This window comes from Saccopteryx bilineata, chromosome 2 (assembly GCF_036850765.1).
Source record: "Saccopteryx bilineata isolate mSacBil1 chromosome 2, mSacBil1_pri_phased_curated, whole genome shotgun sequence".
In the NCBI taxonomy this organism is placed as follows: Eukaryota; Metazoa; Chordata; class Mammalia; order Chiroptera; family Emballonuridae; genus Saccopteryx; species Saccopteryx bilineata.
In genome coordinates this window covers 51,683,360-51,700,663 of record NC_089491.1, presented here as the reverse complement: position 1 = coordinate 51,700,663, position 17,304 = coordinate 51,683,360, and the positions used below count along the sequence as shown (strand labels likewise).

The 17,304-nt window shown below is 39.9% G+C and overlaps 1 protein-coding gene across 4 annotated transcripts in view; it reads right to left on the bottom strand.

The window, feature by feature from the left end:
* Positions 1 to 4,228: 4,228 nt before the first annotated feature.
* The window catches only part of PRUNE2 (prune homolog 2 with BCH domain), a 288,030-nt gene continuing 274,954 nt past the window's right edge, over positions 4,229 to 17,304 (bottom strand). For 2 of the 4 annotated variants that reach the window (XM_066257052.1, XM_066257055.1), the window contains 3 exons: positions 16,314 to 16,352; positions 11,592 to 11,639; positions 4,229 to 6,825 (listed from right to left, as the gene is read on the bottom strand). In XM_066257052.1, coding sequence (XP_066113149.1) covers positions 6,795 to 6,825; positions 11,592 to 11,639; positions 16,314 to 16,352 — 118 coding nt within the window. In that variant the 3' untranslated portion in view covers positions 4,229 to 6,794. Of the gene's footprint in view, positions 6,826 to 11,591; positions 11,640 to 16,313; positions 16,353 to 16,882; positions 16,919 to 17,304 lie in introns of all 4 variants that reach the window. The other 2 variants (XM_066257053.1, XM_066257054.1) reach the window with 2 other exon arrangements.

Below are 17,304 nucleotides of genomic sequence, written 5' to 3'. Positions count from 1 at the left end.
GACAGACAGACAGGAAAGGAGAGAGATGAGAAGCATCAATTTTTGTTGTGGCATCTTAGTTGTTCATTGATTGCTTTCTCATATGTGCCTTGATGGGGTGGGGGGCTCCAGCTGAGCCAGTGAGCTTTTGCTCAAGCCAGTGACCTAGGGCTTCAAGCCAGCAACCTTTGAGTTCAAGCCAACAACCATGGGGTCATATCTATGATTGCACACTCAAGCCAGTGACCCCACATTCAAGCTGGTGAGCCTGCACTTGATCCAGCAACCTTGGGGTTTCAAACCTGGGTCCTCTGCATCCCAGGCCAATGTTGTATCCACTGTACCACTGCCTGATTAGGCTAGTGACTTATTTTGAATCGAAAGAATACAGGAATATTGACAGGTTGTCACTTTGGTGATTAGGGTACAAATCTTGCTAGCAGACACTGGCTTCTTGGTGTCAAAGAAACAAGCTGCCTTGTTGGAGAAGCCCATGAGTCAAAGAACTAGGACAGCTTCCAGCTAAAAGCCAGCAGGAAATAAGGCCTTCAATCCAATGACCTTCAAGGAACTGAATCTTGCCAACAACCATGTGAATGAGCTTGAAAGTACTAGCTTCTGTCCCAGTTGAACCCTGATGGAGTCTTGTGAGAGGCCCCGGGCCAGCACTGTGAATTGCAGCCTGAGAGAGACCTTGAAGTAGAAAGCCCGGCTAAGATGTACCTGGATTTCTAATCCACAGAAACTGGAGAATAAATATGTGTTGTTTTAGACCACTGAGTTTTGGCACACAGTCCATCTTTGTTATTCAAGAATTGAATACTTGCAAATTTGCTTGCTCACTAACATTTATCTATAACCCCAAAATCAGAACCCTCACACCTTCACGGTCACCATGCAAACGTACAAAGCAGTGAGAATTCTGAGCGCCTGGCACTCTGCTCCCAGGTGAGGGGGAACAAGGCAAGGCTCTGCTTTCTCGTGTCAACTCTCATAGTATACACATGTGTCATTTTCACGGTCCACTTAGTGCCATTTTTTAAATTTAAAAACCTTTTTTTTTACATTTCTATTGGTGATTTCACTGTTTGAAATTGTCTCCATGCATAGAGCTGAGGTGCTGTCTAGTGTTCCTTAGCACAAGAAGGCTGTGATGTTCTTTATAGAGAAAATTCATGTATTAGATAAACTTTGTTCAGGCATAAGTTATATTCAGGCTGTTGACTGTGAATTCAGTGTTAATGGATCAACAATATATATTCAATTAGGTGTATTTGAACAGAAACACGCATAACACAAGTTTGTGGATCGATCAGTCCGTGGAAACGATGTGACCGGAGGCTGGCAGGAACCTAGCCCTCTATTTCTTCTAGGAGCAATGGCACGGCATTCGCTCAGTCAGTGCTCTCGGTGACTATAGAACAGGGGTCCCCAAACTTTTTACACAGGGGGCCAGTTCACTGTCCCTCAGACTGTTGGAGGGCCGGACTATAAAAAAAAACTATGAACAAATCCCTATGCACACTGCACGTATCTTATTTTAAAGTAAAAAAACAAAACAGGAACAAATACAATACTTAAAATAAAGAACAAGTAAATTTAAATCAACAAACTGACCAGTATTTCAATGGGAACTATGCTCCTCTCACTGACCACCAATGAAAGAGGTGTCCCTTCTGGAAGTGCGGTGGGGGCAGATAAATGGCCTCAGGGGGCCGCATGCTGCCTGCGGGCTGTAGTTTGGGGACCCCTGCTATAGAACATACCTCGAACACTGAGAATCAGCTGTAACTTGTTATGTAGCAATACAATGGGTAGCAAATAGAGAAGAAAGAGGGTAATTCAGTTCACAAATCTGAGAAAAAGTGTTTGTGCAATGATCAATTATCAAGAATGCAGATCTCGCCCTGGCTGGATACCTCAGTGGGTTAGAGAGCATTGCCTTGAAGCACAGAGGTTGCCAGTTCGATACACGGTCATGATGGATACAGAAACAGATCGATGTTCCTGCCTCTGTCTCACTCTCTCCCTTCCTCTCTTGCTAAATCAATCAAAATAAATAAATAAATATAAAAGTGAAGGTCTCCACTGGGGTAAAGTTAGAGAGGTATTGGATACAGTAATTAATTAGTGTCTGTTATCTAAGTATTGTTGAAATGATTATATATTTAAAATCAATAATTTTGCCTGGCTAAAGAGAGTTATTTTGGATGTGAGTGAAACTCTCCAGGAAAATTAGCCTCTCAAAGCAATCTCTTTGCTCTATAGAGCCCACAGCTGTGTGAGGGCTGATGTGTCAGAAGGCACCAGCTTAATTAAAAGCTCCATGACTGTACAGGGTGATGTAACCCAAGGCCGGCTCCTGGCAGCTGCAGCGCACGATGCTGCCAACCCAGGGACGTGGTTCAGCTATAGGAGACTCTGTGGAAGGCAATAGCCCCCGGGGACCCAACGAGCCCTAACACAGCTTTTCTGTAATCTACGGCTCCAAATTCTGGCATCTGTGACCGAAAGTTTAAAGTATCTTCATTTTATGTACTTTTAACTTCAGCCCATAAAAAGTGTTATTTTAAATTTTGTTTTTTAATTAGTCTCCCAACTTTATCTTGGATCCCCAATCCCAGCCTTACCCCCTGTACTCACTTTAATGAGTGTGCTAAGTCCTTAAATATCCATGGGTTTTGTGTAACATATAGTGGTGTTAGTGTGTGTGTGTGTGTAGGTGTGTAGAATTAGCAGTTACATAAATAGCACTAGGCTATAAATATTGAGGTTTTTTTTACTTTTTCTACTCTACCCTATAATTTCCATGTTGCTCTATGAGTGTGTAGCTTGTTGCTTCTAAGAGCTGTGTGATATACCGTGGTGTGTCTCCGTGACACCTTACCCACCCTTTCCCCTGGACACTCGGCCTGCCTCCACTTCCCACCACCCTCGTGACACACAGGGAGCAGAACGAACGCAGCAGTCCCCCTCGTAGTGTGACGTCCTTCATTCTCCTGCAGTTACTCTGTTGTCCATCTTCCCTTCACGTGGTAGAGGACAACATCCAGAACTCATTCTTATATCATGAGAGCATGCAATGTTTTACTTTTTGTAGAGCCACTTCTCATTTGGTTACTTCAATTTCTGGGGGGCATCAGTACAGATTGGTTTATTAGGTTAAAAAGAAAACACACACACACACACACACACACAGGGGTAAGTCCCAAATCTGACCTTGCCTGAAGATTGTAAAAGTAAAAAGCAAACAAAAACCTAAAAAGGAAATGCTGCTTAATGCATTTTAATTTAAAATAAATATATTTCATGAAAAGACAAGGGACAGAGAAAGGAGCTGACAAAATCAGGTAACTGACAAATGAAAACACTTCCAATGTGAGAAATTGCTCACCCAGAGGGCAAATACACATTCTGAAAGCTTATATCATTGCAGCACAAAATGAAAAAATAAAAAGAATAAAATTTGGGTAACCAGAAAGCCAAAATTTATACTGTCCTCAAGTACCAAGTGCCAAGCTAGACTGGCACTTGATAAGGCTGCCAAAAAGTGAAGCTAGAGATTCTCTCTGATTCAAAGAAAAGAAAGCCATAACTTGTGTAATTGATTTTTATTTCTCAATTATACAGACACTATATATATATATGTATATATATACATATATATATACACACACACAGTGTTGTTACATATTTTAATATTATTAATCCGTACTATTTAAGGAGACTTTATTTATTTATGTACCCAAAGTCTAATAGATACTTTACTCTGAGCAATCCTATACATGGTAGAAAACCCTTTAAATATATAAAAGATTAATTTGTGCACACATAACTGTGTCTTAGGGAGCAATCTACTGAGGCATTGTGATTTAGATGAGCATTGCAAACATAGTACCATAAGTCAATACTTAAAGTGAGATCTTAACAACACAAAGGCTTGGCGTAGTGACTTCCTCACACATCTTGGAGTATGTCTTAGAAGATAACCCCATAGAACACTGTATGGCTTCAGTGGGAACTCCAGGGTTTCCTCCCACACCCAGCTATTGCCCTCACTCCTTGACAGTGTCTTCTGAACAGAATTTCTGTCCCTTCTCTTAAACAAGGAGCTAAACAAAGAGCAGTTGCCACTTTGGGAAAACAATACTTTTGCTTCCAAATGACCCTTTGATTCTCTTAACTACAAATCTACAGAAAAAGTGCAAAACAGTTCCCAGAAGTCAGAACCAAAGCAAGAATGCTCAGAATGCAGGATCTAGATAGCTAATGATGCGAATGTTTACATCTGCCTATCTATCTGCTTAGGGATTATTTTCTCAGGATTCTTCTAGGATTTTATTTATTTGGATTGAATTTACATGGTGGATTTTCTCTAGCACATGCAATTAAATTAATTTGTCTTTTTAAGATAATGAAATAGCAAATGCCTAACTATCAGAATGGTTATACAGCCCAAATAAAATCACTGATTGGGAACGATGCTTATAATTTCCATGTAGGAAGGTTAAGCTTCAAACAGAACACCACCCGAGTAGTCTTCCATGAGAAGGTTGGACAAACTCAAAGAAAGTGTGAATGGTGAGACCGTTGCCATGTCTGGTTGAAATAACAAAAGCCCTTTATCAACAGTTCTATGTCCTCAGTCTTCACCATTAAGCTGAACACTAGATTCTTCATTCCTTTCTCTGACCATGTAATTCATCTTCCAAAATGGGACAAGACTGAGCAAAAGGAAGCATTATTAATAATTATGCCAGGGCAGCAACGGTAAATGGGTGAACAAACTGGAATATCAGGTCAATGTACTTATGTCAACACTAAGTTCTGGGAGAGGTAAAATCTGGGCTTCCGAAGTGGAGCTGGGCTGTGAGAGAAGGGGTGCTCTAGGGTTTTTCCCTAAGACAAGCCAGACTTTACAAGGGAGATGACCCAAGGAACAGCGTTCAGTAAGATAATCAGCTGAAAAAGATCAAGAGGGGGAACTGTGGCTTCTGGAGGAGAGAGCTGACCTGTGTGTATGAGAATGTCTGGAAGATGTGGGGGAGACAAATGTGAAGCAAGCGAGGTCAGCGAACTTCAGCCGCCTGTGCAAAGAGGTCTACCTCAAAGCATTTTAAAGCTTATAATACCCAGGGCTCAGAGAATCACAGACAGCTCAGCGGGACAGTTCCCCACTATATAAGGTTATGATGGAACCCCATTCTCCACTTCATTTCTATATTTGCTACCTAATTAGTAATAGGTGATACTGGAGACTAAGAACATTCCCAGAGTAAGGTCAAGACTTCAGCAATACCCGTCAACAATCAAAAACCTTCTTAGAAGGCTTCTCTGTGGGTCATGTTGACAACCTTTTTCAGCAGGCATGTGTTTTTCTGCCAAACTTTATTTTTTAAGAATAAATCAGCTTGCTCCTTACTTGCACATTCTGTAGAAAAATGAGTATCTAAATACAGATGGGGAGTGGGGCAACGGATGCTTGCGCTGGAGCAGGGCCCAGCAAACTTCTCTATAGAGATAGTAAATGCTCGGCCCGTAGGTCACACGGACCGTCGCAACTGCTCAGCTCTGCTGTTAGAGTATGAAAGTAGCCTCAGAGGGTTCATAAGTAAGTGTGTGGGGCCGTGTTTCAGTAGAACTTTATTTATGAACACTGAAAGTTGAATAATTTTCATAGGCCTTGAAGTATTAAAAAAAAAAAAAAAAAAAGATGTTTTCCGACCCCAAGTGTGAACAGCAACCTTAGCTAGAAGGCCAGCTGGAATCGGGCGCTGCGCCACACCTGCCTGGAGCTGGCCAGCCCTTCTGCTGGGGCCCCTGGACTAGAAATCACACCAGTGTTTTAAAGGGCACGTGAAAACTACAAAGAAATATTTTGCAGATGATAGTACAGACCCATATTTAATTTTAAACCTGTGATCGGAGTAGAGTGTTTTAAAGCAGATTACTTTTTATAAGGTGTGCGAGAGAGAAATTTAGATAACTGAATGTTACAAAATAATGAAGTTTTAAATGGGCCACCTGACCCTTGAGGCGTTAGCATTTAAGGTATAACATCTTGAATGAACTGATGACCTGAAGCACAGACGGCTCCCCTAACTGTGGACATGGATCCTTAAACTTCTAATGCAGAGGTCTCCAACATTCATTGCAGAGCTGATTCTTTTAAAAAAAGAATTCAGAGAAAACATGCCCAATTTGATTACTAAAATAAAATAATGTGAACTAGAAAGCCTGGCTTTCCTTTGAGAAGGTAAAGAAAAGTCATTCATGTGGACAGGACCCAAGTGGGCACTGAGCTGACAGCAGTTTCTGTGTCTGGTTGATGGCTGCGTTGGGCACGTTGAGGATTTTAAAAGTAGAGTTACACGGGGACTTTTTCAGGGAGCGTTGAGCCCTGTGTATTTTAAACCTAAAATGATCACCATTGAGAAACCCAGCTAATCTGTGGAAGCAAACCCACTCACAATTAATAGTGAATAGAAGTTATCTTATTGGTCAATACCAGTCTAAGAGATGAAATATCACTGCACCAAGTGTTAACAAAATATGGAGATGGAAGGTCCTACTTTCTTGCTAAGGTTCAACTAAAATCTTGGAGGCACATAATTGGCAAAATAGGAAAATACACACAATTTCCTAAAACACGTTAAGAGTAAACAGATTCCCTTACTGTTTTCTCCTTAGAAACTTAGAATGGCACCAGGTAGTGCAAAGTGGAAACAATACCATCAGCCCTATCTCTTCCGGGTAGATACGTTTCAACAGGACCACGAAGCAGAAAAGCATCCTCTTCTTCCAGCCATGGTCAACTAGGCCTTTTCTTTCAGCTTCAGGTCAATACTTGAAAAAAAAAAAAAGGAGGGGAAGAAAAAATGAGAAACTGAGTAAGAAAGATTCAGTAATGATTTGGGGTGGGTATGTGTTTGCTTTTTTTCTCTTAAAGAACTTAGTGAAAATAAATCATGCATGTTTTTTATACTAGAAAAATCTGGTAACGCACAGTCCTCTCCCAGCTGGCAGGGCTTCCTCTAAAAAACATAGAATGTTTATTTTTACCAAACCGTTTCTGGAAGCATTTTACACCTTTTGAAATGATCTAAGGAGGCAAAAGATTTGTGTTAAGCCTTGTTCCTTAAGTAAATTACTGTACTGTTATTGCATTTTGGAAATAAGGGACCTACCAATTTTTAGTAAATGATATTTTCTTGTGGGGCAAACATATGATGTGCCTGAAATAAGTAATGCCTGATAAGTGCTAAATAGTAAGAAAGTATAAATAATAAAATAGCCATGGCAAAAAAAACCCCCAACATTTTCTATTGCCAAAGGATTCGCCTGAAAGGGGTTAGCCTACTTTAATGAGATGAAGTTTCAGATAACCCAAGAAAAGCTTGTTTTTAAGAATGTCTAGTGGGTTCCCAAATCTCTAGGGAATTAGCCTAAAATATCCTTGGGCCACTTGTGTCTTTCTTTTGCCTCTTAGTGAACATACACAACTTCCTGGTATCTACTAGGGACGAGAGCTCTATTGGGTGAACACTGAGAGGAGGAATTTCAGCCATAAGAAATGAAAAATATGCATTCATTGAAAAGTGTAATTGGGAAGTATCTGCAGATTTTACTGAGATCTGCCCTCTTGAGCAGGAAGTGCAGAGGTTACTCCGCCTGTGGGATTCACAGCTGAGCAGTGCTCACTGTAGTAGCTTTGCAAATGAAGCCATTGCTAACCCACGCTGCCTGCTCACCCCATGTATGGAAGTCAAGTGTCTTTCCTTTGAAATACCCTCAGCAGCTCTGGGGCCTTGGACAAGTTAACTACCTTCTCTAAGTTTCCATTTTTGTATCTTTAAAATAGAACTATCATATCTTTCTCATAGCTTATCCTTAGACTCAACCTTAGATGAAGTCGAAAGTGTTTTTAATTGTACACAGTGCACATAGAGTAAATGTCATCATCATCGTCATCGTCGTAGTAGTTAGTAGAGTAGTAGCAGTAATAGCAGCTCAGTGTTTTTAAAATGGGAAAATCATCTGTTTGTTTACTTACTCTACTTATAATATTCTTGTCTCCTTTGGGAATTTTCCAACACAGACATGTTAACTGCCAGGACAGGTCAGATCGTCATGGATATTAATCTCCGTTTCATGCCCTCTAGGATCTAATTTGTTTTTTATCTGCAGAGTTTTTTTTGTTTGTTTGGTTGGGTTTTTTTGTATTTTTCTGAAGCTGGAAATGGGGAGGCAGTCAGACTCCCGCATGCGCCCGACCGGGATCCACCCGGCATGCCCACCAGGGGGCGACGCTCTGCCCATTGGGGCGTCGCTATGTTGCCACCAGAGCCACTCTAACGCCTGGGGCAGAGGCCACAGAGCCATTCCCAGCGCCCGGGCCATCTTTTGCTCCAATGGAGCCTCGGCTGCGGGAGGGGAAGAGAGAGAGAGAGGAAGGAGAGGGGGAGGGGTGGAGAAGCAGATGGGTGTCTCTCCTGTGTGCCCTGGCTGGGAATCGAACCCTGGACTTCCGCATGCCAGGCCAACGCTCTACCACTGAGCCAACCGGCCAGGGCCTATCTGTAGAGTTTTACCACGGAGGTGTCCTCTTATTATCCACTGTGACCCCTAGATATTTTTGAGTATGCTTTTACAAAACAGGTTCTTCCTGATCTTATTTTTACTTGCAAATGATACTTTCCAGTTATTCTCAGGAAACTGCGGAAGTTTGATCTAATGATTGGACTTTTATTCTTTCTTACATGGTGATGGCTCAATTTCTCTCACAGACCAAGAGAATATGTATTAACCCCAAATTTGGGGCAACAATGTTGAAAGTGAAAAGTGCGAATGTGGGTCAGAACATTTGAAGTCATCTTGGGAAGTTAAAAGTGCACGGTCACTTTGTTTTACCATCTAGACTCGTGACAAAAACCCGGGGAAAAAAACCCACTTATGCCCTGATGCCTCTCTTCAAACACCTCATTTTTCATACTGACTTTTTTGTAAACCTTTTAGGGTTTAATTTATCCCTTCAGCTTTGGGTAAACAAAAAAACTGAAACATTGAGACCTACCTACTTCCCCCATTCATGGAAGAAGCAAGAGACAGTCACAGTGAAGGATTTTTAGGTAAATACAGGAAACCACACTGAAGGTTAATTTTTGAGACAAGTTATCTTGTGGAGCTCATGAAGCTACCGACAATGCTACTAACTCAAGTCTCTCCCTAATAGAACCACGTCCCCTGGATCAGATATGCTTATTTGAATGTAAAAATGTAAAAAGGCATTTTGCAAGTTTTAAAAGGCAAAAGTTTATATCTGAAGAGAAACCAGAGTATGCCATGTGGCAAGCTTCATGACACATCTGAATAAATAAAATTCAAGCCTGCAAGTGAAGGAGGAAAGCAGCTAGGGCCACTTTGAGAAACCTTATGCTTTTTAGAAAAGAAGAGAAAGTACTTTGTATCAGAATTGAAACATGAAAGGAATATTCCCCACATTTGGCAAAGGGGCTGAGTTTTCTATAACCAACTTTCCAGAGAGACTAGCAACCTAATGATAATGTTATTATAGGCCGTTTTGGCTTCTAATGTGTTAAATGAGGTTCCTTACAACATGTCTGGCGATATTGTTTAATAATGAATAAAACTCTGTGTTTTAGGTAGGAAGAGGGGGAAGACACTAGTAACCTTCTCTTCTCTTTCTGAGGAAAATGAGAGGCCACTACACAATCAGAACACATTTCATTTTATACGTAGCCCGACCAAGCTCCTTGGAAGAGCCTTTATCCATGCAATACTAGAAGGTGTAAAATGCTTCCACACAGGAACCAGGAGGAAACAAAGCCCCTTATTCTGATACTGAAGGAAGCCAGAAATCTAGGGCTGGAAGTCAGGAAAGATTCTTAGCCCTCCTGGCCCCTCATCCCAGATATTGTCATCTGCCGCTCACTCCGGATATTGTCGTCTGCACGGGGATCATGTGCCTGGTAAAGGATTGGGCAAAGAGAGCTGAAGAAAAGGGAAGTATGGAGAAGAATATGTTCTGAGAAGCGGAAACATTAACGATTTGCAGCATTCCTTCCTCTCCCATGCCCAGCCCTGGAACAAAGCCAAACACCCAAACAAGAAGCAATGCTTTGTTCTCTCCCCAACTTAAAGGGGCTTCTCTACAAATGAGCAACAAAACAGACAAGGTAGACAAAGGAGTGGGTAAGCCCGCAAATGTAGCAGCCATAGGCCAGTGATTGACATTAGGTCCACACAGCTCATTAACTATGGGGGCAGGACTCTGCTCTAGGGGGCGCTGTTTTGCCAAGAAAGGAAAGTTTTACACAAAGAATTACAGTAGACAAAAGGAACTATGTTTTTGCTTTACAAAATTTCCATGTGGCAACTTGCATGAAGCCATTGTCTTCATCTCAAAGAGGTAGGACAAGTGTAACCTTCAGAAAAATAGTCTCCTGACAGCTTTTGTTTTTTGTGTGCTTTCCAGTTGGGACTTTTTCTCTGGAGTTTTTGTGTATAAACTTCCTTAAACTGTAAAGTCACCAATAGCAACTGCAGAGATATTACACTGTGATTTTCCAACTTCCCTTGTGACCTGAAGGGAAAGGAGGCCCAAAGAGAACAAAACGTGACAATAGCTGACACACTTAAATCTGATGTTTGCTTCTCCTTCTGGATTCTTAGAAAGAAGAACAATGTTAAATTCTCTACAACACAAACCAGATTAGGAGCCACTAACTGGATGGCCAGGTTCCCTCTGAAAACACATTGGTGACCATAGTTTATTCCCTGAAATCACTTGGCCAATAATTAACTGTTTTCTTAAGCGCCTCATCTTGTCCTTCCTTGTCTTTGGTTAGATTAGAGATTGCACCCCACTCCAACATTAAGACCACCACCCTCTGATTTCAAAACTGCGGCCACTGGAAGAGCACTACAGATAGTAATCCCGGCTCTGGGACATTTTTACAACTATAAAAACTGGGCTGATTAGATCATCTCTGTACTGCTTTTTCCATACATGTAAAATGTACTTCATTGGCTTATTCTGAGGATGAAAATCAGATAGTAAGTGTGAAGCTTTTTACTGAGCCTAACATGTGGTAAGAACTCAGTACGTGGTTGATTTCTCACTCTCGCAGGATGGGCGCCTAGATCATCCTCCCAGCCCCATCCAGACTCAACTGCCTCTTGGATTTTCAAAATAAAAAAAAATTTCTCTCCCATCCATCTAAATATTAAGTTCAAATGGAAGTCCCCACTTTCACTAATTAAAAGAGATGATGCCAATTCAGAAAGCAGACTTGTATTCCTCTTGCCCAAATGCTTTTATATGTGGCTCTAAATTAATTTTCTCCTAATATTTGGATTGGAAAAATCGAATGTTAAGTATAAACACAGGCTGTCTGTAAGGAATCTAATGGTGATCAATGAGTGTTAAGCTGGCACAGTTCACTTTAGGTTTCTATTTTCCGGAACAGAGAACATGAAAGCTGAACATCTGAACGAGGTTTACCCAATCCTCAATATATCTGTTTCTTTCAGAGCCCAGCCACACCATACTGTAAGTAACCACAAGGCTGTTATTGATGGTGAATTCTTACTCCTTCTCCGTGGAAGACAGCTCTGGATCATTGTAGAGGCAGCTAGTTCTGAGTGCAAGGAAAAAACAGAAAGCAGTAAACATTTTCTCCACTATGACCACTTTGTAAGCACAATAGGTTTGGGCATTTAAAACCGTTTAATGCGGTCCCATTGCTAATATTGAATAAATCTACATCTGAGCCAATGATGAGATTAAACTGTGATTCTTTTATCATCAGTTTTGAAATTTAGTAATCACCCATCCTTGAGAAACAGAAAGGGAAGACAAAAAACTCTAAACACCTCCAGTAGGTTCTTCTGTCCTTGTCATTTCCCCCCTGATTTTTTTTTCACTCTATCTTATTCTGAAAATATATTGCTAATTTTTATTTACAACCCAAATAGTATACCATTTTATATACAAAGAACAGCCCCTGCCAAGCAGCCTAATTTCATTTACATATAAACACAGTTAACTTTCAGTTTGCACTAGAACGAAGATTTTTCCAAGACACTGAAAGGAAAAATGCCACTTTAGTTTTCCTTGTCGTTGTCACAGAAAAATAATAGGACACTTTCTGCCATACAGCTGAGTTGCGTTCAGGTAATACAAATAAATTCTAACAAGAACCAGAACTGAATGTGTCCAGAAAGACAAATGTAACCATAAACAATCAGGAAATAAAAGTTACGGCGGATGAATGTGTTTCTGCTTTTTTGGTGTAATATTGGCTGCTTTTGATATTCCATATTAGTGAGATTCCTCTGCTGGCAAATTTTGAATGAACTTTCTATTAATTTCTAATTAATATGTATACTTTTTCTTCTCTGTTAAATCTTTTACTATTTGCAAACAAACACAAGTTAAAGGGATTCTGTGATCCTTTTTGTATGCAAGAGTTCCTTTTATAATGAAATTTCATAAGCTTCTATATCTATCTGCACAAAAGAGGTATAATTATTAACGTTAGGCATTTTTATTTATTTCTTTTTATTTAGAAATTAAATTTAATGGGATGACATTGATCAATAAGAGTTTATAGGTTTCAGGTTAACATTTCTATAGCATTTGAACTGTTGGTTGTGTTCTATGCCCATCCCATGTTAGGTATTTTTTTTAAAAATGGCAGAAGGCTATCTTTTCCTGGAAGGGCAGAGGGCTTTTCCCCACTGTATCCTCACCTTCTCTCTGGAGATCTGGTATTTTTGTGAAATCTATTTAGCAACTCTCATGAACAAGGACAGTCAGGCAAGTGTTGACAGTGTGTTAGAAAAACCTAGCAAAGCTGGACTGGAATCAAGAAAGGGCAATCTTCCAACCCTAGCTTTTCTGCTTTGCAACTCTGCATACTCCTTCCAAAGAAAATAGCAATTTGCCATCCATTCAACACTGTTACTCCAAAGGCAGCAGATGGATTCTTCACCATACTCAACATAAAAATGACTCCCTAGAAGCTATTTAACCTTCAAAAGTGTTTTCTTTTCTGTATATTAAAGCTTTAAAGAAGTAATCAGGCAGGGTGAGGAAATCTCCTTCCGAAAGCCACTGAGGGTGGTGGTGTGACAGTGTGTATGTGGGGAAGAGGGTGAATGCTTGAAAACACTGGTGGAACTAAAGCCAAACAATAGACAGGTTGACTTGGTTCCCTGCAGGCTGTATGTTAGCCTTTGGTTAGAACCAGCCTGAAGCTTTCTAATGAAGATCATGTAGAAAGTCAGGGTGCATCTATCACTTACTAGGAAGAACCTGGGTTAGCTGGCTCCTACACTCTCACCACAGATCCGCAGTGATCATGTTTTCTGAACCCCAAATTATCATATACAGTCTGTCCAAGGGTTAGGGGGCCACCTTAAAGGCTGCAAAGTTGTTAAGAAAATGTAGTTAATATGACAAAATGGTAAGATACTGAGACATTTCAATTACCTGCAGGTTAACTAACAAAAATTCTTTCTCTTTACACATTTTCAAATGTACAAATATATTTCAATTCTTCAAACAAGTAATGTTCACCATCAAAAGAAGGAGGGTCAATTGAAGGTGAATTGAGCAGGTGGCGTAGCCACTAAATCCAAAGTGAGAGCATAGATCCCTAGGACATAGCTAATCATTTCACTCAGTCTGTTACTTCAAGGAGGTGATGATCAAAGCATGGTCCTCAGAGCAGGAGCTCCAGCATCAGAACTTGTTAGAAATATAGATTCTTAGGCCTGCTAAATCAGAAACTTTGTGGGTAAGGCCCCAGATACTGTGGTTTTTAAATTAAATTATTATTATTATTTTATTAATATTATTATTGTGTGAGAAAGACAGAGACAGAGACAGAGACAGAGACAGACAGGAAGGGAGAGGGAGGAGAAGCATCAACTCCTATTTGTGGCACCTTAGTTGTTCATTGATTGCTTCTCATACATGCCTTGACTGGAGTGGGGGGCTCCAGCAGAGCCAGTGACCCCTTGCTCAAGCCAGCGACCGTGGGGTCAGGTCTCCACACTCAAGCTGGTGAGCCAGCATTCAAACTGGATGAACTCGTGCTCAAACTCACAACCTCTGGGTTTCAAACCTGGGTCTCAGCATCCAGGTTAACATTCCATCTACTGCACCACCACCTGGTCAGGTAGAACACTGAGTTTTAAGAAGTGCTGTGGGTTATTCTGATGCACAGTAAAGTCTGAGAACCACTTTTCCATAGCAACAATCTTAATCTTATGCACATTTGTCAATTTATATAGCAGAAATTTCCTGAGCATTTACGATGCACTGGGCATGAGCTTAGTGCTTCTTTTAGTGAGGTGATCAAGACTTCTCAGGATCCCCCGAGACTATTTAGAAACTTGGAGAAAGGGGGTTGGAGTTAGGAAAGAGAACATGAAGGGTTTGGAAAAAAACAACACGAGATAGTCATACAACTCAACCAAATGTAAGAACGGTTTCTCTAAGATAGCTATGCAGGAAGAGTAAAAATATGGAAGGGGGAAAAAAGCCTATTGAAGGAGGCAAGATTGTATGGTCCTATGGAAAAAAACATGGCAATATTATTTTCTAATGGACTTAGATGGAAAATTATTGATGTCACCCCCTAGCCCATTTTTTTTTTTTTTTGTCTTGAAAACAACTTTCTAATTCCATGAACATGCTATCGTTAAAAAAAAAGAATCTTATGAGAAACTCGTTGCTGTTTCTCTCTGGGGAATCTCATGACATAATGCAATGTGAGTACAGATGAATGCTAAAGGAGTACATTACAGCGACGTTCAGGTCCTTGATTCCTAACAGCCTCCTTCCACAACTTCTTGTTTTTAACATTTGAGTTAAAGACTAAGAAGATTTTGTTAGGATAAAAATTTATAGAATTTTGAACATTGTTAATCTAACTGGGTTTCAGCTATCTTAACGGAAAACAAAGAGGATAGGAATATTGTAGCAGTAAACTACCCTAATGCTAAACTTTCTAAAGCCTTTCCTTAAATTTTTAACTCAAGAGCTCCACACCATAGGCAAATAATTCTACAGATTACCTGCAATAAAAATGGGCTGTAGCAAAAAATATAAAAGTGATATGTTTTTATGAGGAGTTGGTATTTACACCGCCACAGAAAAACTTCAGTAATTAAAATCTCATGTGTTCAGAACTTGTAGCTGTTTACCAGACTCTTTGCTTTTGCAATATCTATTAAAATGGGAATTGGTTATAAAAATTAACAGTGAAAGCAACCATTAAAATGGAGGAAAAAACTCAATACAGCAAACATTTCAAGTAATACTTGTCTCCTGTTAACATACAGTGTGAAAAAAATTATTTGTAATTTGGAAATAAAAATTGGAAATTATTGAGTGTTTTTTCAATGCGGCACTGAGCTGACTGTACTGATCGGGCTGCTTTACAATGCTGTAGGGTCAAAGGTTAACATTTAGATTTTTTGTTGTGCAGCAATGCAAATAATTTTTGTCTAGCACAAAAGATAATCCTAAAGTTGTTTATTGCCCTGCAGAATTCAATTTTGTACCTACACCAACAATCTTATCCTAACAGTCCTTTATAAATTGCCTATTGATATTTAGCTTCACAACTGCTTTTAAACTCTTTTTAACATCTTATTGGTTCCTCCATTAAGTAATTAGTTGAATAAAATCATTGGCATGAATTCATTTTATATTTGTATTTATATTAAGGTTATGATTTTGCCTTTTTGAAAATTATACTTGAACAGTGAGCAATGATTTTTCCCCCTATTTATCTAAATAAATTCAGAAGTTGTTAAACAGTATTTCCAAGTCACTTAATAAGGTATTTAAAAAATACATTGAAAAGTCATTAAAGTGGTTCTATAAAAATATTCTAAATTTCCACCTGCCATCATTCCTCTCCAATAGTGCAAATTAGTGAGGTTTTGTTGCCTCAATATAATATCCAGAGGATCGTTATATGTGTTACATACACATACTGTGTGTAGGTATGTATACATACTTGCGATGTGTTCTTTTGCTAGGGTGTATAAAACGGCATGTATATTTAAAAAATTAACAGTAACAAATGCATTCTTTAAGATAACCAAAGTCACAAGGGAAATAGACCATAGTATAAATAACTAAAATTGCATCTATCATGAGACAAAGGAACTTTCAAAGTATAGCATTATTATCAGATGCAAAAATACAACACCAGGCATGCAAGCTCTCCCAACTCATTCCTGGAAATGCAAGCCAACATCACACCAGCTGCTGAATGAAAACCAAGTCTTACTTAGCTGCTTCTGATGCTTCTCTCAGTTCTTCATCCAGTCTGCATGAGCAAAAATTAACAGTGTAGAAAAAAAAAAAAAAGCAAGCAGAGCATGAGACAGTCACCCAGCAAAGCAGAGCCAAACATAAGTGGAGTGTACGTGTTATTAAAACCTGTCCTCTGCAGCACTGAGAGACGCTCCAAGAAAATATGGCGTCATCTCCTCCCATTCAGTGTGTACATATGTGTGCTTTGCAAATTCCTTCATAACGGTGGATATAAAGGTTGCAAGGAGACCTGAAACATGCTGTCTGAATAAAGCTGAAAACATCCACATCAGTTTGTTGGGTTCAGTTGTAGTTAGCTTGCAGCCTGGGCCAAGTCAGGGATGGATCTGGTTTAGTAGGTTTCAGTTGCAAATTAGGTTGACCTCAACAGCTTTGCACACAAGACAAAGACCGGGGATGGAATACACAAGGGACTGATAGAACGATCTCTCGCTCTGGTAGCATGTTGAGGTCACCCACGACTAAGACACTGGTGCACACACACAGAGGGTCCAGCACGAATCATAGATCAGGAGATTTTACCTCACACTTCTCTTATAAGATCTCTCTTCATCGTACCTTACGAGATAAAAAATGAATGCAGTGAGGAAAACGAGCCAACAGATGGAAAAAGATGACAGGTAAATGTCATAAAGAAGGTCGAACATGACAGGAAAAGCCTACCTAAATAATAATCAAATTGCCTCTTGGGAAAAATTTTATTTTTGTTAGATAAAATCAATGGTTTAGAATTTCTAATTATGTACAGCCAGTCCTCATTATCTGCAGATTCTGTTCACAAATTCACCTACTTGCTTAACTTTATTTGTAACCTCCAAATCAACACTTTCGTGATGACTAGCGGACATTCACAGAGTGACAAAAAATCTGAGTCACTTGACGTGCACTTTCCCAGATGATGAAGAACAAGTTGAGGCTTTGCCTTCTTGTTTCAGCTCTCATGC